The 25,532-nt window shown below is 42.8% G+C and overlaps 1 protein-coding gene across 3 annotated transcripts in view; it reads right to left on the bottom strand.

Annotated features, from left to right (window-relative positions):
• The window catches only part of RCOR1 (REST corepressor 1), a 125,476-nt gene extending 100,943 nt beyond the window's left edge, over nt 1–24,533 (bottom strand). For 2 of the 3 annotated variants that reach the window (XM_072762375.1, XM_072762374.1), the window contains exons 1-2: nt 24,121–24,521; nt 23,955–24,014 (exon numbers count right to left, since the gene is read on the bottom strand). In XM_072762375.1, coding sequence (XP_072618476.1) covers nt 23,955–24,014; nt 24,121–24,436 — 376 coding nt within the window. In that variant the 5' untranslated portion in view covers nt 24,437–24,521. Of the gene's footprint in view, nt 1–23,954; nt 24,015–24,120 lie in introns of all 3 variants that reach the window. The other variant, XM_072762376.1, reaches the window with a different exon arrangement.
• Between the last annotated feature and the right edge of the window lie 999 nt (nt 24,534–25,532).

The raw sequence follows: 25,532 nt of genomic DNA, 5'->3' as shown, positions 1-25,532 counted from the left end.
CAGGGTTGCACCCTTCCACATACACATACCCTTCATTTTTCTCATTTCCCCTTTTGGGAGGCAGATACTAATAACTAGGCCATACAAAAGCAAATGCGTAGAGGCGCATCTGGCTGGCTCAGTCAGGAGAGCATGCAACTCTCGATCTCAGAGTTGTAAATCCAAGCCACATGTTGGGTGTAGAGATTAGCACTGTGTGGTTTGTTTGTTTATTTGTTTGTTTGTTTGTTGAGACTTTATTATTTATTTGAGACAGAGCACGAGCGGGGTTGGCACAGAGAGAGAGAGAGAGAGAGAGAGAGAGGAAGCAGACTCCCCGCTGAGCAGGTAGCCCAATGTGGGCTCGATCACAGGATCCCAGGACTATGACCTGAGCTGAAGGAAGATGGTTTACTGACTGAGCCACCCAGGTGCCCCCTGGGTGGCTTTTTTTTTTTGTAAGAAGTGAATGCATGTATTATACAGGAAAAGTCAGAAAGCAACCACACACGCCCAGAGAAAGGCACAGTCTCAAAAGAGATCTGAGAAAAGCCTTAAATTTATACCTCAGGATGATCTTTGACATAGAGATAGTCTACAATAAGAGGGAAAAAAGGATGGGAGGGAGGGAGAGAGAAAGGATAGATGAATTAATGAATAAGCAACAAAAACAGCAAACCTGGGGGAGGGGCAAAATCGGATTTCCAGAGTTAACCACATTATTAGAGTCACATTCACTTTTCAACAACAACAAAATCATAAGGCATACAAAAAAAACCAGGAAAGTATGGTGCATTCAGAGGAAAAAAATTTCAACAGAAACTGTCTCTTTATTTATTTATTTTTTTTTTTTAGAAACTATCTCTTTAAAAGACCTGATGAGGGCAGCCCGGGTTTAGCGTCACCTTCAGCCCAGGGTTCAGCGGGTTTAGCATCACCTTCAACCCAGGGCCTGATCCTGGAGACCCGGGATTGAGTCCCACATCGGGCTCCCTGCATGGAGCTCGATTCTCCCTCTGCCTGTGTCTCTGTCTCTCTGTCTCTCTGTCTCTCTGTCTCTCTGTCTCTCATGAATAAATAAATAAAATTTTTAAAAATAAATAAAAGACCTGATGATGGCAGGCCAACTAAACAAAGACCTTAAAACAATGGTATTAATGATGCTCAAAGAACTTAAGGAACATGTGGAGAAAGTCAAGAAGACAATGTGTAAATAAAATGGAAAAATCAATTAAGAGATAGAAAACCAGGGGGATCCCTGGGTGGCGCAGCGGTTTGGCGCCTGCCTTTGGCCCAGGGCGCGATCCTGGAGACCCGGGATCGAATCCCACATCAGGCTCCTGGTGCATGGAGCCTGCTTCTCCCTCCACCTGTGTCTCTGCCTCTCTCTCTCTCTCTCTCTCTCTCTCTCTCTGTGACTATCATAAATTAAAAAAAAAAAAGAGAAATAGAAAACCCGGGGCACCTGGGTGGCTCAGTAGGTGAAGTTTCTGCCTTTGGCTCAGGCCATGACTCCAGGCTCCTGGGATTGAGCTCCACATTGGGCTCCCAGTTAAGTGAGGAGTCTGCTTCTCCTGTGCTTCTCCTCCTGCTCCCTCTCAAATAAATAAATAAAATCTTCTTTGAGAGAGAGAGACAGAGAATCTAAAAAGAAATCAAAAAAATTCTGGAGCTGAAAAATACAATAACTTAAATGAATAATTTACTACAAGAACTCAAAGAGAGATATGAGCAAGCAAAAGAATGAATCAGTGAACCTGAAGACAGGAAAATGGAAATTGTCAAGTCTGAGGAACAGAAAGAAAAGACTGAAGAAAGGCAACAGAGAGTCTAAGGGACCTGTGGGATACCACTGAACACCCAACATATGGATTGTGGGCATCCCAGAAGAGAGAGAGGGACAGAGAGAATATTTGAAGAAATAATGACTTAAAAGCCTCCCAAATTTGATGAAAGACATGAATACAAAATCTAAGAAACTCAACAAACCCCAAGTACGATGAATCAAAGACCTACACCAAGGCACATTATAATCACTTTCCAAAGTCAAGGACAAAGGCAGAATCTTGAAAGCAGTGAGAGAAATGACTCAACACATATAAAGAATCCTCAATAAGTTAATCAGATTTCTCACCAGAAACTTCAGAGGCCAGAAGACAGTGGACCAATATACTCAAAGTGCTAAAAAGAAAAAACTATCAATCAAGAAACCTATATCCTGAAAAACTGTCCTTCAAACAGTCTTAAAAAGGAAGGAAATTCTGACACAGGCTACAACATGGATGAATCTTAAGGGCATTATGCCAAGTGAAATAAACCAATCACAAAAACAAATTCTGTATGATTCCACTTATAAAAGCTACTCAAAGTAGTCAAAAATCATAGAGAGAAAAAATAGAATGGTGGTTGACAGGGGCTGGGAGGAGGGGTACATGCAGAGTTATTGTTTAATGGGAAAAGAGTTTCAGTTTTATAAGCTGAAAAGAGTTCTGGAAATGGGAGATAAGTATGACTGTATAGGCCATTATGAATGTATTTAATACTTCCAAACTGTGCACTTAAAAATGGTTAAATATAACAAATTTTAGGACTATTCCACCATAATTTTTAAAATTGGAAAAAACTTTAAAAAAGCAAAAACAAAAAAACAAACCTCTAACCTCAAGGATAACTATTAAGAGATTAGTATTTTTAGAAAGAGCATGTAACTACCAAGCTAAGGAGAGAGAGTAGAATAATAAACACTAAAACAATGCAAAAGGGCAAAGGAAAAAAGAAACACAGAACAAGTGGGTCAAATAGAAAGCTCTGAGTCAGTAGATATAAACAAATATATCAGTAAATGCTTCAGTGAAACTATAAATGGAACTAAATGCCTTAGGTTAAAGCAAAGATTTGCTTTTATGATTTGGATAAAAATCTGTTTAGACATACCTAAATGATCAGAATAAAGGAAGGATGAAAGCACAAAGATGAAAAAAGACAGTATGCACACATTAACAAAAAAGGAGCTGGCACAGCTGGGCCGATATTACACAAAGCAGGCATTAAGGAGCAATACTAGAGAAAGAGGGCCGCTCCATAATGACAGAAGTTCACTCCTTCAGCAGTCCATGGAAAGGCAGATTACAGCAAAAGGCAGTAGTTAAGTGGTATAATCTGATGACATCATATTCAGTTTCTGGGAAAGGAGAAGAATGATACAGAACTGGAAATAAAGAACATGGAGGACATCCCACTTCCAGGCCCAGAAATACAAGTACTATTTGGGAGTGCTAGAAGGAAAAAGTGCCATCAGTGGACAGTCGATTTTCTGTTAGAACAAGAATGCAAGGGAAATTCATCAAAGATATTGAGGATTTGGAGATTCTGCTGAAGCACCCTGACTTTCAGAAGGCTCAATGCAAAGACTTCAAAAGGTCAGAGGTGGAGATGGGATCAGGAAAAACAACGTAGATAAAGCCTTGGAGATTAGAGTGCACGTAATGGGACATAATGGGAAGATGACCCAGTAATTCTGGCCTTCTGGGTAACCAATCACTTAAAAAAATGAGATTAATACTGATGTTCTCAAGGCAGAGAGTGATGGAGAAACAAGGTGTGCTAAGAGAAGGGAGGGTGTGTGTGAGGATTTTGCCAGGAACATCAAAGTTCCTGAGCTTCCTCCTGACGTCTGGCTGGAAGAGGCCAGTCTCACTCAAAGCACTGTTCTTCATTTCTGCTGAAAACGGCTGCTAGATATGGGTTAGGATTGTAAAGAGCCAATCAATCTCTGGTAGCTACCAAAAAGAGGCTTATTCTCAGCGGATGAAGTAGAGCTGGTGACACAGCACCCCTCCAAAATCCATCCCTGGAATTTCTAACTGCCCAAATTCCAGATGATTTTACATTACTTTTAATAATGTTAAGCACAAAAATCTAACAAAAGAAAATGTTACTTTTCTGTGAAGAGTAGTAAAGGATAGGGCAGGTTACCAGTTCTGTGCCCTTGTATTTCATTCACTTATTCAAGAGATTTTATTTTGTATCAAATATGTGCTAAATCATGTTCTAAACACTGGGGATTGGGCAGCCTGGGTGGCTCTGCAATTTAGCACCACCTTCAGGCCAAGCCCATGGCGTGATCCTGGAGACCCAGAATCCAGTCCCATGTCAGGCTCCCTGCATGGAGCCTGCTTCTCCCTCTGCCTGTGTCTCAGTTCTCTCTCTCTCTCTCTCTCTCTCTCTCTCTCTCTCTCTGTCTCTCATGAATAAATAAATAAAATCTTTAAAAAAACAAAACAAAACAAAACTCAGTATCATTTGTCACTAGAGAAATAGAAGTAAAACAAGATACCACTATACACGTTAGAATGTCTAAAATTAGAAAGACTGACTATACCAAGTGTTAGCAAGGTCGTGGAGCAATTCGAATTCTTTATACATTGCTGGTGGGAATATAAAATTGGAAAACCACTTTGAAAAAGTTTACAGTTTCACAGTCGCCTAGATAGCTCAGTTGGTTAAGTGTCTGCCTTTGGCTCAAATCATGATCCCAGAGATGCCCGGGTGGCTCAGCGGTTGAGCATCTGCCTTTGGTTCAGGGCGTAGTCCTGAGGTCCTAGGATTTAGCTCCGTATCGGCTCCTTCCTGCGAGGAGCCTGCTTCTCCCTCTGCCTACATCTCTGCCTCTCTCTGTGTGTCTCTCATGAATAAATAAACAAAATCTTTAAAAAAGAAAAAAAACAGTCATGATCCCAGGGTCCTATGTTGGGCTTCCTGCTCAGTGGGGAGCCTGCTTCTCCCTCTTCCTCTACCTGCCACTCCCCCTGCTTGTGCTCTCTCTGTCAAATAAATCTTTTTTTAAAAAAGTCTGCAGTTTCTTAAAAAATTAAACATATAACCCCTATACGATACGATTCCATTCCTGAATACTTTACCCAGGAGAAAAGGGAATATATACTCACACAAAGACTTATACACGAATATTCATAGCAGTTTTGTCAGCCAAACAACAGAAATAACCCAGATGTTCCTCAAGAGGTGAATGGATTTTTTTAAAAATTGGTGTATTCATACAATATATTACTACTCAAAAATAAAAAGAATTAAATAGGGGTACTTGGGTGGCTCAGTCAGCTAACTGTCTGCCTTTGGCTCAGATCATGGTCCCATGTTCCTGGGATCTGGGATGGAGCCCTGATCCGGCTCCCTGCTGAGGAGGAGGGGGTCCTGCCTCTGCCTCTCCCTCTCCATCTGCCTCTCTCCCAGTCTGTACTCTCTCTCAAATAAATATATAAAATCTTTAAAAAATTTCAATTGATACATGCAACAATATGGATGAATCTCAAAATAAGTATGCTGTTTGAAAGAAATCAAACTAGTAAATAATTTAAAATTCCATTTCTCTAAAACTCTAGAAAATAAAAACTGATCAATAATGACAGAAAGATGATCAGTGGTTACTTGAAGGAGTGGCAGGTAAGAGGAATTAAAGAAGCATAAGGGCAGCCCAGGTGGCTCAGAAGTTTAGCTCCACCTTCCGCCCAGGGCCTAATCCTAGAGTCCTGGGATCGAGTCCCACATCAGTCTCCCTGCATGGAGCCTGCTTCTCTCTCTCTCTCTCTCTCTCTCTCTCTCTCTCTCTCTCTCTATGTATGTGTGTGTGTGTGCGTGTGTGTGTGTGTGTCTCATGAATAAATAAAATCTAAAAATAAGTAAATAAATAAATAAATAAATAAATGGCATGAGGAAACTTCTTGAAATGATAGATATAATCAGTATCTTGATTGTGGTGATAACTTCACAGGTGTATATATATGTCAAAACTAATCAAACTGTACACTTTAAATATGAGTTTACTGAATGTCAATTATACCTCAATAAAGCTATTTTTTTTTAAAAAAAGGCAACATGTGGCTCATGTCTGAATCCTGATTCAAACAAACCATTTAAAAATAGTTTATTGGAAAAAAAAGTTTATTGGAGGGACAACTGGGTGGCTCAGTTCGGTTAAGCATCTGACTCTCAATGTCGGCCCAAATCATGATCTCATGGGTCGTGGGACCAAGTCCTGTATTGGGCTCTCCGCTCAGTGGGGAGTCTGCTTGAGATTCTCTCCCTCTGCCCCTTTCCCCCACTTGCATGCGCACACTCTCAAATAAATGAACAGATCTTTACAAAAACAAAATAAAATAAAAAAATAAGAAATAAAAAAAAAAAAAAGAAAGAAATAGTTAAGGTTTAATTCTATTTAATGGTGATATTTGTGGTTAGATTTTTGTTGTTGCTGTTTTTACATTTAACTTTTTTTTCAAAAGACAGGGAAATTAGTTTTTTGTTTTTTAAAGATTTTAATTATTTGAGAGATAGTTGAGTGAGCAAGAGAGAGAGAACATGAATGGGGGGAGGGGCTTAGGGAGAGGGGTGGAGAAGCAGAGAGAGAATGTAGCCTGACGTGGGGGGGGGGCTCCATCCCAGGACTCCAGGATCATGACCTGAGCCAAAGGGCAGATGCTTAACCAACCACTCAAGTACCCCAAGACTTTACCTTTTTTAGGGCAGTTTTAGGTTTGTAACACAATTGAGAGCAAAGTACAGAGATTTCCCACATTATGTCTGCTCCCACACATGCATAGCCTATCCTATTACCAACATTCCCCCTCCTAAGTGGAAGTGGGATATCGACAGATGAACCTACACTGACACATCATAATCACACAAAGTTCATAGTGTACCTTAGGGTTCACTTTGGTTTGCATTCTGTGGGTTTATATAAATGTATAAGGACATGTACCCATCACTGTATCATAGTGGTTCCACTGCCCCAAAAATTCTTTATGCTCTGCTTAATCTTCCTGCTCCTACTCTAACCCCTTAGCAACCACTGATCTTTTTTACTGTCACCATAGTTTTGCCTTTTCCAGAACTGTGATATAGTTGGAATCACACAATATGTAGCTGGATCATAAGTCGTATTTTAGAAATAATATGCTTCTAGATGAATAGGTAGGTTGGTCAAGATAGCCCTCATTGAGATGATTAACATCTGAGTAAAGATCTGAAAGAAGGGAAGGAGATAAAGTCAGAGTACTAGTAAAAGACCAGACTGAGTAGGTCTAATATAAGGCCACTGTCAAATGTGGGCCACTGTGAGGGTTTAAGTGACGGAGAAACATAATGACTTACATTTTAGCATACAGAAGCAGGAGACTTACCAGAAGGCTACTGCAGTGTTCTAGTTACAGAAGATGACAGCTTACAGAAGGATAGGAGCACTGGAGACAAAGAATTACATTCTGCATGCTAGTAATAAATGGTGTGCAGGAGGATATAACAATGATATGGACAGTTCCCACCTGCAATTAGCAGCAGGGAAAACTTAAAAGCTAGTAACTAAAGATGCAGAAGTGCCATAACAGAGTAAGTAACAAGGTACAACACAGAAGACACACAAGATGGACTTAACTTAGAAGAAAGACAGGAGAAGAGTCCATGACAGTCCTCAATAAATGCTGCCTGAATTATTATATGCAGGCATCTCAATCTCAAAACTCCTATATTTCCTATTTCAGTAAATGGCACCATCAATCATCCCGTCACCTAAGTCAGAAATCCAGAAGTCACTGTGGCCTCCTTGTGCCCCACATTCAACCTACCATCAAAATCTATCCTAATGGCTTAGGAGTTTTCAAATCCATCCTCAATTCTTTCCCTTCACAAGAACTTAATTCCATGAGGGCTGAGAATGTCTAGTTTGTTCACAGTGCCTAGGACAGTGTCTGGAAAATAGTAGATGCTCATTTACAAATTTCTGAATGACTAGTATTCTCTACCTTCAGTGAATCCATTTGTACAAGCTCCCTTCAACACAACCACCAATGATCTTTCCAAACTGCAATTATATTCACACTACTCTCTGGCTTAAAATTCTCCAGTGTTACTCACTGAAAAACAATGATTCTCCAAAGTGGGGAGAACCTGGGTGGCTCAGTGGTTGAGCATCTGCAATTGGCTCAGGGCATGATCCTGAGATCTGGGATGGAGCCCTGCATCAGGCTCCCTGCGAGGAGCTTGCTTCTCCCTTTGCCTAGGTCTCTGCCTCTCTCTCTCTCCCTCTCTGTGTGTGTCTCATGAAAAAATAAATCTTAAAAAAAAAAAAAGAGAGAGAGAGAAAGATTCTCCAAAGTGGAGCAGCGCAGTGTGGTTTTAAAATGCGTGGTCAGGGACGCCTGTGGTTTTAAAATGCATGGACAGTCAGTTAAGCATCATGCTCTTGATTTCAGCTCAGGTCATGATCTCAGCATTGTGGGATCAAGCCCCAAACCAGGCTCCACGCTCGGCATGGAGTCTGCTGGAGATTCTTTCCCTTTCCTTCTGCCCCTTCCCAGCTCCTGCTCTAAAAATAAATAAATAAAATAAAAAATAAAATGCATGGTCAATACAACATGCATTATTTCACAAAAATATTATATTACTGCTTCCATAATACCAACAGACATTAAGGAAATTGTATTATTTTTATACATACCAAAGAGACTTGTGTCTTTAATGACTGTTGAAAATCCCTTAAAAACATTTAAAATAAATTCCAGGGGCACCTGGGTGGCACAGTGGTTGCGCATCTGCCTTTGGCTCATGTCATGATCCCTGGGACCTGGGATCGAGTCCTGCACCAATCTCCTTGCAGAGAACCTGCTCCTCCCTCTGCCTATCTCTCTGCCTCTCTCTGTGTCTCTCATGAATAAATAAATAAAATCTTAAAATAAATTCCAAATACAAAATGACTGCTAATGAGTATAGAATTTCTTTTGGAGTAATGAAAATGAAATTAAGATAGTGGTAATGGTTTCACAACTCTGACTATATGAAAACCCACCAAATTGTACAGTTTAAAAGAGTGAATTTTACGGTAAGTGAATTACATCTTAATAAAGCTATTATTTAAAAATGAAATAAATTCCTCAGCTTGGCAAAGAGGCCCTTGTGATTTGGCATGTACCTATCTCTCTTGTCTCACCTTCCACCACTTTCCTGATTGCCTCCATGAGTTTCAATTATACCAAATGACTCATGATTCCTCAAAAACGTCAATCCCTCTCTACCCATAGGACTCTATGTAAATACACAGTTCCCTCAGCCTGGAGGATCCAGACTTCATCTGCCCTTCCAGACCCCTTAAGGCTCACTTCAGGAAAGCCTCTTTTTCCACACCCATTTCAACAATGTCACCTTGTCCCACCGACCCAGAGACTTTCAAAGCACAGGTATGCCTCTATCACATGGCATTTATCATACCAGACTACGCATTTTATAACCATAGAAAATAGTAGATCCAACAAATAAGTCTAATACACAACTTTATATTTTATAATGTGCAAATAACCCTTAAAAGCAAATTTACTAAACTTCACCCATAAAAACTTTTTGATTAACAGAATTTGACAAAAATCTCATAATTATTAAACCTGATTGCTAAACATACAGGATTCACTAACATTCTGGTTTTTTCTACAGGTTTAAATTTTTCATTAGCAAAAAAAGTAGTTATTAATATTTAGAAAAACTGTATATGTAATATCCTCTAACACAGAGAAAAATTTAGTGTTCTTAGTTCAGCAAAAGTATAAGGAGTCCATCACGTTCTCATGAGTTCCTAAAAACATTTACAAAACTGAAATGTGTGAAAGCAAGGCAACAGATGTGTCCAAAGGGTCATAATCAGGTTCTAAAAAGCTAAAAACTGAAAAACACCTAATTACATCTCATCTTACTTGTCCACAGTGTAATTCCAGTTTTATACATGCTCTTGTTTTTTTTCCCTTCACAATTAAACACAGCCAACCAATGAATACATTTGAGGTAAAAGCTGTATGCTTTCAGAATGCCTAATGATCATTAGCTTTGTCTCAACTGCATGAAAGTTTGCAGAACCTACACTTGAAATCGCTGGTATCAACACTTTCACTTTGCTATTGCTACTTGTTCTTAATAAGGCAGAAAGTGTGGTTTTAAAACTTTTTTATAGCAATAAAACTCTTTAAAAATGACCTAGATACTTAATATGCAAAGCTAGATTAAAGCTCAGCTCTCTCAATTTATACCCCACTTTTTAAAAGGGTGGGGGCCTACACTGCTGCCCCCCAGTTTCTCTACACCATCAACAACGCTGCACAAAAACGGCAATACCATGGCAACTGACCTGCTGCCAAGCAAGCAGAACACCAAGTGGCTACTCAAAATGATAGTTCATGAGCTGATCCATAAAACTGTAATTTAATTTAGTATCAATATATGGCATTTGAATGCGCCAGATGTTCAAAAATCTAAAAGACATCTAGCTGAAAATGACTAGAAAACAATAAAAATTATCTAAGTGTTTCAAAAGGAATACATACAAATACTTCACTACATTCCAGCAAGATGGAGGTCCAAGACAGTCCAAGAATGAGGAATTTCTTAAATCATACTTTTCTCAAAAATACATTAGAAATGTTTTAAATAGGGATCCCTGGGTGGCGCAGCGGTTTGGCGCCTGCCTTTGGCCCAGGGCACGATCCTGGAGACCCGGGATCGAATCCCACGTCCGGCTCCCGGTGCATGGAGCCTGTTTCTCCCTCTGCCTGTGTCTCTGCCTCTCTCTCTCTGTGACTATCATAAGTAAATAAAAATAAATTAAAAAAAAAAAAAGAAATGTTTTAAATAACTCACTTTTTAAAGAACAGTGAGTATTTAAAAAAATAATAATAATGATTATTTAAAAAAAAAACTATCTTCCTCTGGAAAACGGAGGGCTAGAATCATCAAGTTTCAATAAGCTGGTGGATCAAACAAAGACTTTATTACAAGTAATAAAATGAATAATGGCTATGCAAAAACATAAAATTTGGCTTAAGATTTCTAAAACCGTTATTATTCGATTTACAGAATGTTTTCAGGAACATAAAATCAAAACTTGTAAGTGTAAAATCTGTAACAACATCAAGAAGAAACCAAATAGGTTAAGGTCAAAAGATAATATATAAAACAAGTATTTATGTTTTCTAACAAAAAGGGATTGTGACAGGGTACCCGGCTGGCTGAGTCAAAAGAGCATATGGGACTCGATCTCTGAGTCATATACACCTAAATTGGGTGTGGAGATTAAATAAATAAAACTTTTAAAGTATATATTCAATTCTTCTGCTTACCCTTCTAAAGTTTATTTACTTACATAATCTCTACACCCATTGTGGGGCTCGAACTCACCAGCCTGAGACCAAGAGTTGTGCTTCTTGAATTGAGCCAGCTGAGTGACCCTCTGCTTCTTTATTAAAAAAAAAAAAAATTTTTTTTAAAGATTTTATTTATTTATTCATGAGAGACACACAGAGAGAGGCAGAGACACAGGCAGAGGGAGAAGCAGGATCCATGCAGGGAACCTGACGTGGGACTCGATCCCAGGTCTCCAGGATCAGAGCCGCCCTGGGCTGAAGGCAGCTCTAAACCGCTGAGCCACCCAGGCTGCCCTCTGCTTCTCTTTTAAAAGAATCTGGCCCTTTGCTTCCAGCCAAAGTGGAGTGACATTAACCAGATTTACCCTGTTGTCTCAAACAACTAAAAACTGGACTAGATAAAGCAAAAGTTTTCAAGACACTGGACACCAAGCAATGAAGTACACTGAGTTCTGAGAGAACTGAAGTTCTGATGAGAAATGAAGTAAATCCTACAACTGCTCCAGTTTATTGCCTGAAGAGTTTCCAACTGACAGCATGGGGACAAGGACTCAGAAAAACAATCTTTCTGTGTTGAGGGGACAAGCTGAGTTCAGGAAGCTATGGCAGTTTGTAGGGAAGAATATCAGGAGAGAGAGAGCTGCACAGAACTGGGGTGCCAGAGACCTGCAAAGGGTCCCCCTTGAGCATTCACAGCAGAGTACTGAGGAGCACAGTTGCATATCCCTATGAAGAAAATACTTTAGGTTTCTGGATAAAGAATCACTCAAAACACTAAAATGGAACAATCCACAAAGTTCACACAGGGCCAACAGCGAGAGTACAAAACCTCAAAATTCATGGACTACTGGGTAGAGAACTCAAAACAGTTTCTTTTAAATAGTTTTTTAAGATTTTGTATTTATTTATGAGAGACACAGAGAGGCAGAGACATAGGCAGAGGGAGAAGCAGGCTCCATGCAGGGAGCCCAATGTGGGACTCGATCCTGGTTCCCGGGATCACGCCCTGGGCCAAAGGCAGACACTCAACCACTGAGCCACCCAGGCATCCCACTCAAAAGAATTTTGACTCAGGAGTAGGAAATAATCAGCCCTAGATGAAATGCTGCTCTGATGCTGCCTACCAAAACTTAAAATTTAAATGATCTAAAACGAACAGGCTATTTCTTAGGAACTTAACCATGTCCCAGAAAAAAAGCTCAAGAATATTTATAGAAATACAAAAATATCCAGCATCCATCAAAGTAAAATTCATAATGCCTGGCATCCAAACAAAAACTACCAGACAAGCAAAGAAGCAAGAAAAGGCAACCCATAATGAGGAGAAAAATCAATCAATCAAAACCAACCCAGAAATAATGCAGATAGAATTAGTAGACAAAAGCATTAAAACAACTATAACTACATTTCAATGTGTCTAAGATATTAAAGGAAAGACTATGCTAAGCAGAGACATGAAACACACACACACACACACACACACACACACACACTTGAGATTCTCTCCTCCCCCCCCCCCGTGTGTGTGCTCTCTCAAAATATATAAATATTTTTAAAAAGAAATATATTTAAAAAAAAGAAATATATTTTATATATACTTTTTAAGGTTTTATTTTACATAGAGAGAATGCAAGAGGGAGGAGGAGCAGAGGGAGAAGGACAAGTAAACGCTGAGTACAGAGCCTGACATGGGGCTTGATCCCAGAACCCTCACTCAGATCATAACCTGAGCCATAATCTTGAGTAGGACACTCAACCAACTGACCACCCAGGCGCCCCAATAAAATATATATGTATGTATGTATGTATGTATGTATGTATATACACACACACACACATATATATAAAATCTTTAAAGATTTTATTTATTTATTCATGAGAGACAGAGACATAGGCAGGGGGAGAAGAGAAGCAGGCTCCATGCAGGGAGCCAGATGCAGGACTCGATCCTAGGACTCCAGGATCATGCCCTGAGCCAAAGGTAAACACTCAACTGCTGGCACTTGAAATGTGGCTAGTGTGACAGAACTGCATTTTTTGTTTAATTTTAAGTAATCTCTACACCCAATGTGGAGCTGGAACTCATGACCCCAAGATCAAGAGTCACCTTTTTAAAAAATATTTTACTGATTTGTTCATGAAAGACACAGAGAGAGAGGCAGAGACATAGGAAGAGGGAGAAGCTTGATCCCAGAACCCTGGGATCACAACCTGAGCTGAAAGTAGATGCTCAACCACTGAGCTACCCAGGCACCCCCAAATTTAAATATTTTTATATAGCAGTGGTTATATTATTGGACAATACAGCTCAAGACAAAAAGAAAATCTGGATTGGGCAGCCCCGGTGGCGCAGCGGTTTAGCGCCGCCTACAGCCCAGGATGTGGTCCTGGGCACCGAGGATCAGGTCCCACATCGGGCTCCTTGCAAGGAGCCTGCTTCTCCCTCTGCCTGTGTCTCTGCCTCTCTCTCTCTCTGTCTCTCATGAATAAATAAACAAAATCTTAAAAAAAAAAATTCACGGTAAGAAAACCATATAAAATGGGAAAAATCAGCTTTTTTTTTCCTCAAGATTTTATTTATTAGAGATGGGGGGGGGGGGGGAGACAGGCAGAGAGGGAAGCAGGCTCCATGGAGGGAGCCTGACGTGGGACTCGATCCTGGGGTCTCCAGGATCACACCCTGGGCTGAAGGCGGCGCTAAACTGCTAAGCCACCTGGGCTGCCCAAAAAATTGGCTTTTACCTGCAATTTGAAAGTTCATTTTTCCTTGGGTTTCTACTTCTGCTTAGCTATTAAATGTCCATTATAAAATGCCTATTCAAGGAAAGTCAGCCAAACCAAGCACACATTCTTATTAAACTCAGAACCACACTCAGCTGTGACAAGTCAGCAGATGAGCCTCAAAATATTTTTTAAAAAGTTTATTTATTTATTCATGAGAGACACGCAGAGAGAGGCAGAGACACAGGCCAAGGGAGAAGCAGGCTCCATACAGGGAGCCCAATGTGGGACTTGATCCCGGGTCTCCAGGATCACGCCCTGGGCTGAAGGCAGACGCCCAACCGCTGAGCCACCCAGTTGTCCCAGCCTTAAAATATTTAAACCTGAATTGGTGACTCAAAAAACTATGTTACTGCACTCTATAAAAGCAGTATATGGTACCACTTGCTCCCAGAAAACGTAACAGTATTAAGACCAAACTAATTACATATTCTATTCTTTCTACTATCCTGGTCTCCCTACTAGGTCCATGCTAAATTTGAAACCATAACAACCCCAAAGTCCAAAGGCTTCCATGCCAGTAGAAGAAAGAATATAACCATCAGTGAGCGAGTGTATGTGCATAAAACAACACAGAAATACCCGAGGTTCAGGAAAATATTAATGTAACCCCAAATTTTTAATTAACTTTTTCAGATACAGGCCATCAGGTAGTCTTTCCTGGCCACTAGATGAAACTGGGGAAGAAGAACATTATAGCCAAACTTTAGGAGCAAAGACTACCTGAGTGCCCTCGGTTTAAGTACAAAGGAAGCCCTGAGGTTCTCTGCAGACAACAATTAGTCCCTAGGTAATTTGGTCCTTAGTTAAATTACACTATGATAAAATCAAACATGGCACAGCTCACATTTGAGTCAATCAGAAAAAGGCTTGCAAATTTTCTTTATTCTGTGGTCTCTGAAAAACAGAACAAAATTAACTAATAGCACCGAGAAATAAATACTTTGGATTGAGGGGCAGGGTTAGTTTGGTAGTGGGGGGGGGAGTTGAGTAGGGGAGGGAGGATGGGAGTAACATGCAAGAAAGGGAAATTAGCTGCTGAACAATACTAACCAGATAGCTGGTACAGGTGAAATCAAGAATTTTTAAGAATACTCTCTCTAAGGGCTCCTGGGTGGCTCGGTAGGTTAAACATCAGCCTTTCGCTCAGGTCATAACCCCAGGGTCCTGGGATCAAGTCCTGTATAGGGCTCCCTGCTCACTGGGGAGTCTGCTCTCCCTCTCCCCGCCCCCATTCATGCTCTCTCTTAAAGAAATAAATAAATGTTTTTTAAAAACCCTCTGAAAAATAATTAGTTAAAATACTCTCTCAGGTATTTTATCATTTCACACCTTATTCAAGACATGGTTCTTGAAAGGGAATAAAGGGAAAAGAGAGAAAATGAGTGAAAATATCAGTGAGGATGACAAAACATGAGAGACACCTAACTCTGGGAAACGAACAAGGGGTAGTGGAAGGGGAGGTGGGCGGGGGGGTGGGGTGACTGGGTGATGGGCACTGAGGGGGGCACTTGGCGGGATGAGCACTGGGTGTTATACTATATGTTGGCAAATTGAACTCCAATAAAATAAAATAAAAAAGATTTGGAGCTACAAACCAAAATATATATATATATATAATTAATATATAATATAATATAATTTTTTAAGATTTTATTTATTCATTCATGAAAGACACAGAGAGAGACAGAGAGAGGCAGAGACACAGACAGAGGGAGAAGCAGGCTCCATGCAGGGAGCCCGACATGGGACTCGATCCTGGGACTCCAGGACCATGCCCTGGGCCGAAGGCAGGCGCCAAACTGCTGAGCCACCCAGGGATCCCCTAAATATTATATCTGTTATTAAACTAAAAGAGTAGCCAACATAACACTATCCATTATCACCTTGAATCACACAATCATAAGAAATCGCCCCTCCCCCCAAAAAAACCCTACAATTGTGTTTTAAGCCTTGAAGAGGACTATTTCAACATAAATGCAGGAGTAAAGCAACTCACTCCAATTTGTGGCATTCAACCAAACCAATCTGTCTTCACTGCCAGAAATAAGAGGAGTATAAACTGTATATGAAGACAACTCTGGCAACCCTAAATATAAAACTCCAGAACACCTAAGAGCACATGGAAACAACTAATCAATTGATCCATTAAGCACTACTCCCCTTTCTTCTTAAAGAGGATTTCTGGCTGACTCTCCCTGAAATATACTAGATTGAAATCTGACTGCAACTTAACAGTTAATGGTAACTTGGGAGCTTTTCCTTTCTTGGGGATATATAAAATAACGGCACATCTACAACTAACAGCATCTTAGAATACACTACCTTGGGCAAGTTATTAGGTTAAGCCAGAACAGTAAGCCTCTGTTTCCTCATCTGGAAACTGGGGATAACAACTTTATCTCGTGTGACTGTTATGACTGTTGTTAAATTATTTAATAAATATAAAATGTTCAAACCAGACTGGCACACAATAAGCACACCTTGACCTGGCATTTACAGATCATTCCTTTGAAGGTTTTCTGTTAGTGATGACAAATTTGACCTCCCCATCCACACCCTCACCCATTCCCTTATATTCAGTGGCAAATCCATCAAACAGATGAATTTAGCATCTTAACCATTTGTAAGAAACTAGTCAACCATTACAGGAACTAAAGCCATTAACTTTAACCTCTAACATGCTATTTTAACTACATGTGGACAGAGCTTTCCAAGTCATCTGGCACTGTAATTTGGGTCAATCAGTTAATAGTTTAGTATACCAAAATAAACTAACACTGAAACAAACAAACAAAAAAAAAAATACCAATTCTCAGTAATATTCATCTTACAAATCAAGGATCCCAGTGATAAATATTACAGGAGCTACATACAAAAGGCCAGTCTTTCAGCAGAAATGTATTGAATCAGGGACATTATTTTTATTCCTTCCTAATCAAAGAAACTCAAGAAACACCCCCCATAATAAAAAGAAAACAAAACTCTATATATGCAACCCTAACAAAGGATCAGTTCCAAATATATAAAGAACTCACACAAATCAATAAGACCAACACCCTAAAGAAAAACGGCAAAAAACATACAAGGAAGCCAAGTAGCCAAAAAAAAACGTATAAAAAGACATCTAACCTCACCAGTAATTAGAAAAATGACAACAGGGCACCTGGGTGGCTTAATCAGTCAAGCATCTGCCTTCAGCTCAGGTCATCATCTCAGGGTCCTGGGATCCAGCCCCGAGTTGGGGCTTCCTGCTCATCAAGAAGTCTGTTCCTCCCTCTCCCTCTGTCCACCCACCCCCAACTTGTGTGCTCTCATGCTCTCTCTCAAATAAATAAATAAAACCTTTAAAAAAAAATGCCAACATAAACCACAAAAGGATAGTACTACAAAAAGTTAATAGATCTAACAGTATAGTGAAGATTGGGTGAAAAGAAACTCATGTGCCTTGTTAGTGGACATGTACTTGTTTGGAAAGCATCAAAGCAAATGATACACAAAATAGTTTCATTTACAAAAAGACTTTGACATAACAGAATATGTTATCACACATAAGTACGTATTAAAACACAAAAACATGCACGGGAATTCTGAAGGCCTCAAGAGCATGGCACTCAGATTTCCCTTCAAGAGAAAAAGTGCTGAGAGATGTTTAATTAGCTGGCAGTCCCATCGCCTGGCACCTTTGGGATCCACTGCAGCATTCATACCAGAGCCAGGCCAATGACTGAACACAGCAAGCATTCTAGAGCAGGGCCATCCCTGCCCAATGGACTCCTCTAACCATCAATCTGCTTTGGCTGAGACTCTCTCCAAGCTGCACTCCAACCTTAGGCTCCTGAATCCAACCACACATCATCCTGCCTTCTGTCTGCCTTCTGGGGTGTCATGCCAACATCCACTTTGAAGGCTTTTGCCACCTAACCTTCCTCTCCTCTCTATCCTTCACAGGCATTTACCCCTATGAATCTCTTGTACATCTAATCCTGTCTTGGCATCTGCTTCTCAGAGGATGCAAATGAACTATCACAGGAAAAACATAAATCAACTTCAAATTAGTGGAGGAAGTGAGAGAATTAGCCTTCAGCTGCACCTGACACAAATACAGTCTAATATTAAGTATTAATCACAGTGGTGGGTACATGTATTACTTTCTATTCTATCTGAATATTTTTTAAATAACTATCATTATAATTTTTTCCTATTCTATGGTATTCTAAGACATTCAAATTATGCATAATAACTATGCAGTCACTTCAATTTTTAAAATTTTTAAATTCTTACTTCTGGTTCTAAAATTATGAACACATATTGTTGTTTCTAATTACTGTACCCAGTAACAAGACTCTATAGCATCTAAAATAACACAAGTTTGAATGAAGTTTGGCCTCCTAAGGCCTCAAGTCAATCTTATGACACTTTCAGTGATAGGTAAGTCATTTTCTCTCTAGCTCTTACTTTCCTCATCTAGGACACAGGAAGGTTGGATTATATGGGCATTACAATTTTCACTCTCATTATTTTGAGGGAGGGAAAAGCTAGAAACTTTAAAAATTATGTCTAGTGTCCAATTTTTTTTTTAAGATCCACATCTTGGGACGCCTGGGTGGCTCAGCAGTTTAGTGCCAGCCTTCGGCCCAGGGCATGATCCTGGAGTCCCGGGATCGAGTCTCGCGGCAGGCTTCCTGAATGGAGCCTGCTCCTCCCTCTGCCTGTGTCTCTGCCTCTCTCTCTCTGTCTCTCAAGAATGAATAAATAAAATCTTTAAAATCTTAAAAAAAAAAAATCCACATTTTTTAATTGAATTTGACTAATTTGAAAAAAAAAATAGGAGTTTTAGGACTTACTGTTAACATCATTTTTTTTTTAAGATTTTATTTATTTATTCATGAGAGACAGAGAGAGAGAGAGGCAGAGACATAGGCAGAGGGAGAAACAGGCTCCATGCAAGGAGCCCAATGTGGGACTCGATCCCTGGAATCCAGGATCACCGGGAGGCAAAGGCAGGCGTTCAACCACTGAGCCACTCAGGCGTCCCATGTTAACATCTTATTTAAACGATATATCAATGGGGTGCCTGGGTGGGTCCGTTGGTTAAGCAGCTGCCTTTTGCTCAGGTCTTGATCCGGGCATCCTGGGATCCAGGGATAGAGCCCAACTTATGCTTATGCTTTGACGAGCTCCCTGCTAAGCGGGAAGTCTGCTTCTCCCTCCCCACTGCTCTTGCCCACTATTTCTCCTTCTCAAATAAATATTTTTTAAAAAGAAAGAAAGAGGAAAGAAACATGAAATTACAAAGAAAGGGGAGCCTGGGAGGCACAGTCAGTTAAGTTGGCAACTCTTGGTTTTGGCTCAGGTCACCATCTCAAGGTCTTTGGGCTCTGTGCTCAGTGGACAGTCTGTCTCTCCCTCTCCCCCAACCCCTTCTCCCGCTGCCCCTCCCCCTGCTCTCAAGCTCATGCTCTTACACTTTCTCTCTCTCTACAATAAATAAATCTTGGGCAGCCCAGGTGGCTTGGCGGTTTAGCGCCACCTTGGGCCAGGGGCCTGATGCTGGAACCCGGGAATCAAGTCCCACGTGAGGCTACCTGCATGGAGCCTGCTTCTCCCTCTGCCTGTGTCTCTGCCTCTCTCTCTTATGAATAAATAAAGTCTTTTAAAATAAATAAATAAATCTCAAAAAAATTACAAAGAGGACTATAACTGACATAATGATGGACTATTAGTGATGCAACCCACCCTGATTCATGACTGAGGAAACTGAGGTTCCTGGGGATAAAATGACCAGCTCTACCTTTAGCACCTGCTTAGTCACAGAGCTATGGCATTCAATCTCCTAACAACCAGTCCTAGGTGTCTCTCTACCGCACTACTTAACAAAGTTGATTATCACAGGATTTATCATTACCCTAACCTCTCATTTGGGTGAACACTCCAAGTATGTTTAAATCACAAAACATTCACCATAACTTGTGAATTTTAGAATATCTGTAAAATTTATTTTTAAAATGAAACTGAAGCATAAAAAATAATGTTCAAGGAAGAACACAGTAAAAAGTAATGAAAAGCAGGTCAAGACCCTCTGTTCAATAACATTATTCCACACTAAAGCATAACACATTATACCAACAGAAATCAACTTTGAAGTGACAGCTGAGCCAAAGACAACCCAAATTTTCAAATCTCATTAAATTGGATTCAATGTTCCAAATATAGTTTGCTTTTTTAAAGGATTATTATCTCAAAAATATTTTCCATTAATAATTTCCTCTTCTGGAAGAGTCTTAATTTTACTATCAGTGAACTGTGATACTAAAAACCAACCCAGGATAAAAGTTGACATAATAACCCATGCTTCAGAAAACAAAGAACTTGAGTCAGCCTTAACATCCTGTCACTGTGTTTCTCCGGCCAGAAGACAAAAGAGGAAGAGTACCAAACAATGATAGAAATGTATAGGCTATGAAAAAAATATATATATGTAGGCTACAGATTCCTTCCTTTGCATGCTTACTGCTAAGATCATGGAAACACTCATATCTTCATATAGAAAAACACTACTCATTTCAAATTAAATTATGCTTTACAAGTATAGGAAATAACTAACCAGAGGTAGGACAGAATAAGCATTCCTCCCTCTTACTCTATTCTATGATTACTAAATTCTGAAAGAAACCAATGACAACTTGGCATACGCTACAGCATGGGGTATGGAAAGACAGTCTGGACACCATATGTGGGAACAAAAGCCTAAGTTAAAGATGTAGAACTACATTCTGGTCTTTGTTTTTAAAACTAATTGATAAAACTTTTTCTATCATTTTAATTGCCAAGTTATACCAAAGTCCACAAATCTAGTCTGGGTCTTCCTCTGAATCAGCATTTTAGAGCTGCAGTGCTCCATCCATTTCATTCACTGTCTGTGAGGGATGACAGAAGTGGATCTGCCTTGGACTTTACAGGGAATGTCAGGTGTTCCCAGCTTCAACCACTTGCTTTTATTTATTTTTTTTTTATATTTTTTTGAATTTTTATTTATTTATGATAGGCACACAGTGAGAGAGAGAGAGGCAGAGACACAGGCAGAGGGAGAAGCAGGCTCCATGCACCGGGAGCCCGACGTGGGATTCGATCCCGGGTCTCCAGGATCGCGCCCTGGGCCAAAGGCAGGCGCCAAACCGCTGCGCCACCCAGGGATCCCAACCACTTGCTTTTAAAGCTACATAGGGTCAAGCTGGGATACTGTGGATAAATTTTTAATTAAAATCAATTTCTTCCACTCACATGTCTTTACCAGAGATAAAGAAAGAAAGAAAGAAAGAAAGAAAGAAAGAAAGAAAGAAAGAAAGAAAGAAAGAAAGAAAGAAAGAAAGAAAGAAAGAAAAAGAAAGAAAAGGCTTCCTGAGGAATTTCACGTTCATTTGTTCAAGTTTTGGTTTAAAGAAATAAAATCAGGGGATCCCTGGGTGGCCCAGCAGTTTAGCGCCTGCCTTCCACCCAGGGAGTGATCCTGGAAACCCAGGATCCAGTCCGCACTGGACTTCCTGCGAGGGTCCTGTTTCTCCCTCTACCTGTGTCTCTGCCTCTCTCTCTCTCTCTCTCTCTGTGTGTGTGTGTGTCTCATGAATAAATAAATAAAATCTTTTTTAAAAATTTTTAAATAAAATAAAAAATAAGTTCAAAAATGAATTCAAAACTAAGGCAGGGAGAAATAACATGCACTAACAATCACAATTTCAATTCCGTATTATTCCTAGCTTCTCATAGAACCTTTCAGTCTATAAAGACCTAAAAAAAATGTTTTTTTGCCATGAAACAAACACGGTGTACCATTTCTATTCCAAAACAGAAGTTTTTCACCTCTTGACTTAAGACTTTAAGTTCAAGATAGGACAAACCTTAAAAAAAAACCTCCAGGAAACAATAAGGTTCCACAATTTTCAGCCATATCTATGAATGTGTCCCACTGCTCAGATCGGCAAAACAGGGCTTCAAATTATTTCTCAGTAAGATTCCTTTCCAAATTAAAACAACACAAAACAAGAAATTTGTAAATACTAACACCAAACCCCAATCAACTGGCAGTAAGACTACTGCGGAACACTTATAATGTTTTACTTTTTAGAAAGGCCGGTCTCTAGCATCTTTATGGTTGTACCTATTCCATCAAAAATACAAGGACAGCTCAAAGTATGATCCTACTACACCTGCTGTTTCAAAGAAAATGAACCCAAAGAAGTCAGGCGCACTACTAACAATACAGAGGTAGACACCAATATTTAGAAGAAGGTCAGAAGTCTAATTCCTGTTGCTGTCATCAAATTGGCACTTTTCCTTAGTCACATCCAACTGTATTTAAGTAAAGCTTTCAAAACTAATGTAACCAAAACATACTAAAAATCTACCAACTTACTAAAACTAAAAGATCTGTGCAAGTTGATTTTTTAAAATATGTGTGGGAAACTTGTGACAACCTTTGCTTTATGTTCTGTGTATTAAAACAAAGATGGACTTGACCTACAAAATGAAGATAGGGTCAACTGTAACCAAAAAACAGTATGCTTCCCCTGGTGGCGAACGTGGGAATGGAGAAGGCACGCATACGAGAGAAAAAGCCTTGGTCTCCCAGTCCTATCCTGTCACTCTTGTAAATGAGAAGTCACTACCAAAAAAGGAAGATGTGGGGGAAGGGGAAACTATCAAAAAGACTAATACGAATTTAAAAGGAATACAAACCTGGGTGCTAGACTACATAAATTTAAGAGATTTAAATCAACAGACTAAAATCTAGAAGGCAAACGTGGGCAAGGTCATTTATTTCCAGAGTGCCCAAAAGCTCACTCACCGATTGCTGTGTATTTTCACTTCAAAGAACACCCAGAGTTTAGTACCTTAATAACAGCTTAAGAGCAATCTCCTTTTCCAAGGACTAGATCCTTGCAATTTTCTGCAGTCTTGTTTCCAAGGAAAAGCATGTTATGCATTTATTCTCTCAAATAAACTAGTGCTATAACCTACATAGATACCCTCCAGCTCGAAAGCCCTCCACACCAGAAAGCCTTGTTAATAACTCCAGCCCTGCAAAAGATTTCTCTTTTGGGTCTTATTTCTGAAAGGAAAACCCCACGTCCCTTCAAACATCTTCCACGCCAACAATCTTTGAGGAACAGTCTCCTCCGGGGAAGGGCTAGAATCTCACGCATTAAAATCTGACGAATTCCTTTGTCTGATTAGATTCTTTTTTTTTTTTTCCCTTCCCCTCCCCTCCCCTCCCGGTACCCACTTTAAATTTGCTTCCACGCACAAACAGCAGCCGGGAAAGTAAATGTGCCATTCTGAAAGGGTGTAGGGATTTCTCGGAGGTGGAAATCATTAGCTAGGCGAAAGCTTCTGGAGCTATTCTTTCACAACCCCTTCCTTCAAGGAAACACACACACACACACACACAGACACACACACACAAAAAAAGAAATATACGGACATTCACCAATTGGTCCTAAAATCAGCTGCCACGAGCGAGCCTCTCTTCCCTCAGGCAGGCGCCCTCTGGGAAGCTCACTTCTTAAGTGATGGGGGGGCGGGGGGGTCGCTCGTCAGGTCCCCCTCAGGCTGGGAGGGGAGTCACGGGGGCAAGCCGCGCGAGCCCGGGGGGCCGGCAGGAGCAGGGAGGGACCCCTCAAGTGCCGCGTCGGGCGCGAGGACGCCCCGAGTCCCGGGCGCTCGCGGCACGCTAACTCTCCGGCGCGGCCACCGCGCCCCCCGGCCGGCGCCCGGGGACCCCGGGAGTCCCCAGGCCGCGCCCCCGACGCCGAGGCCGAGGCGCGCGCGCGGACCACGCTCGGGCGTGTGTGTGTCCCTCCCGGCTCGCGCCCTGCTGTTCTCCCCGCGGACGGCAGGGCGGACACACACACACACACACACACACACACACACACACACAAAAAGAAAGTTGTCCGAGGGCCCCCGCCCCCTCGGGTCGCGGGTCGCGGGGCCGCTACTCACCGGGGTCGAAGTCGGGCACCACCGCCTGGTACTGGGGTCCGACCCGCATGCCGCCGCCACCTGCGGGGAAGCAGAGCACGGCGGTCAGCGCGGGCGGGCGCGGGGCGCGGGGCGCGGGCGGGCGCGGGCGGGCGGGGGCGGGCGGCGCGGGGCGGCTGCCACCTACCGTGCTCCTCGTCGCTGGACGAGCCCGAGCTGCCTTCCTCCCAGGAGTTGCTGCTGCTGTTACCATTGGGCGCCGCCGCCGCCAAACTTTTATTCTGCCCATTATTGGGGGCGGCGGCGGCCGAGGCGGAGGCGGCCGAGGCGGAGGCGGCCGAGGCAGAGACAGACACAGAGGCGGCGGCCGAGGCGGCGGAGGCGGCCGAGGCTGAGGCGGCCGAGGCGGCGGCGGCGGCGGCCGAGGCGGCCGCGCTGGCCGCGTTGTTCCTCCCTCTCCGCTTCCCTGAGACCTCGGGGCCCTTCTCCACCATGGCCGGCATCGGCGGGGGCCGGGGCCGGGCGAAAGTGGCGGGGCCCCGCGGCTCCTGAGGAGGGGGCGCCGAGCCGGGGGGGGGGGGGAGGGAGCGCGGGCGGGCGCGGGGCGGGCGGGCGCGGCGGGCGCCGGCGGGCGCGCGGAGTCGGGGCTGGGGGTGGCCCGGCGGGCGGAGCGCGGGGCCGCTTCAAGCCCCCAGCGCCGAGCCGAGCGCAACTTTCGCTCTCATCGCCGCCCGCACTTCACTGGCACCAACTACTCCGGGAGCCGCGAGCGGGCGGGGGGGGCGGGGCCTGGGGCGGGCCGGCGGGGGGGGAAGCCGCGCGCAGCCCAACCCGACGCGGGCAGGCCCCGCCCCCCGCGCGCTCCCATTGGCTTCCGCGGGATTCGGACGGCGAGCGGCAGCGCGGTTGGCTCGGCGCTCCTGTCCGTCCGGGGGCCGGGGGCGGGAGCGCGGGGAGGGGGCAGGCTCCGGGCTTCCGTTGGTCAGGTTCGGTTGACGCGTATCGCCCGCTGTACGTGGTTTGAGGTTTGCAATCTCTCTACGCCCCATGATCCATCTCTCTAGGCAATAGCTGGGAGTTAGCTGCCCTCCCCGCCCCCTCCCGCGGCGGCCGCCCCCACCCCCTCACCTGCGCGGGCCCCCCGCAGCCGCCGCCCCCACATTCCGCGAGGGGCCCCACGGAGCGTCCCGGTGGCCTCGAAAAGTAAAATACGCGCGACGCGAGAACAGAAAGCGAACGCAAGGTCGGGACTACTTTCCCCTCGCGCGGAGGATTACAGCCACAGTTTGAATGGGTCCCCATACAAAGAGGGGAAACTAATTGGAAGAAACTAATTGCGCCCCCGCCTTCCCCGAGGGGCCTGGGGGTTCCTGGGCGCCGGGGGCCCCCGGTGCAGGCGACGGGGCTCCCGGGTGACGGTGTCCCCCGGAGGGAAAGGACGCAGGGTGGGGGCTCGGGGAGGAGGGGGAGGTCTGTGGCGGGCCCCGCTATCGGGGCGGGGGGAGGCTGCAAGTGGCCGCAGCGGCCCGAGGTGCCGGGGGTCCCCCGCCTTCCCCGCCGGCCGCTCCGGCCCCAGCGAGGGGGCACTTGCAGAGATGG

Source organism: Vulpes vulpes, chromosome 6 (genome assembly GCF_048418805.1).
Source record: "Vulpes vulpes isolate BD-2025 chromosome 6, VulVul3, whole genome shotgun sequence".
NCBI classification, from domain to species: Eukaryota; Metazoa; Chordata; class Mammalia; order Carnivora; family Canidae; genus Vulpes; species Vulpes vulpes.
Note: the sequence above shows the minus strand (reverse complement) of the source record. Positions and strands in the feature narration are given on the sequence as shown.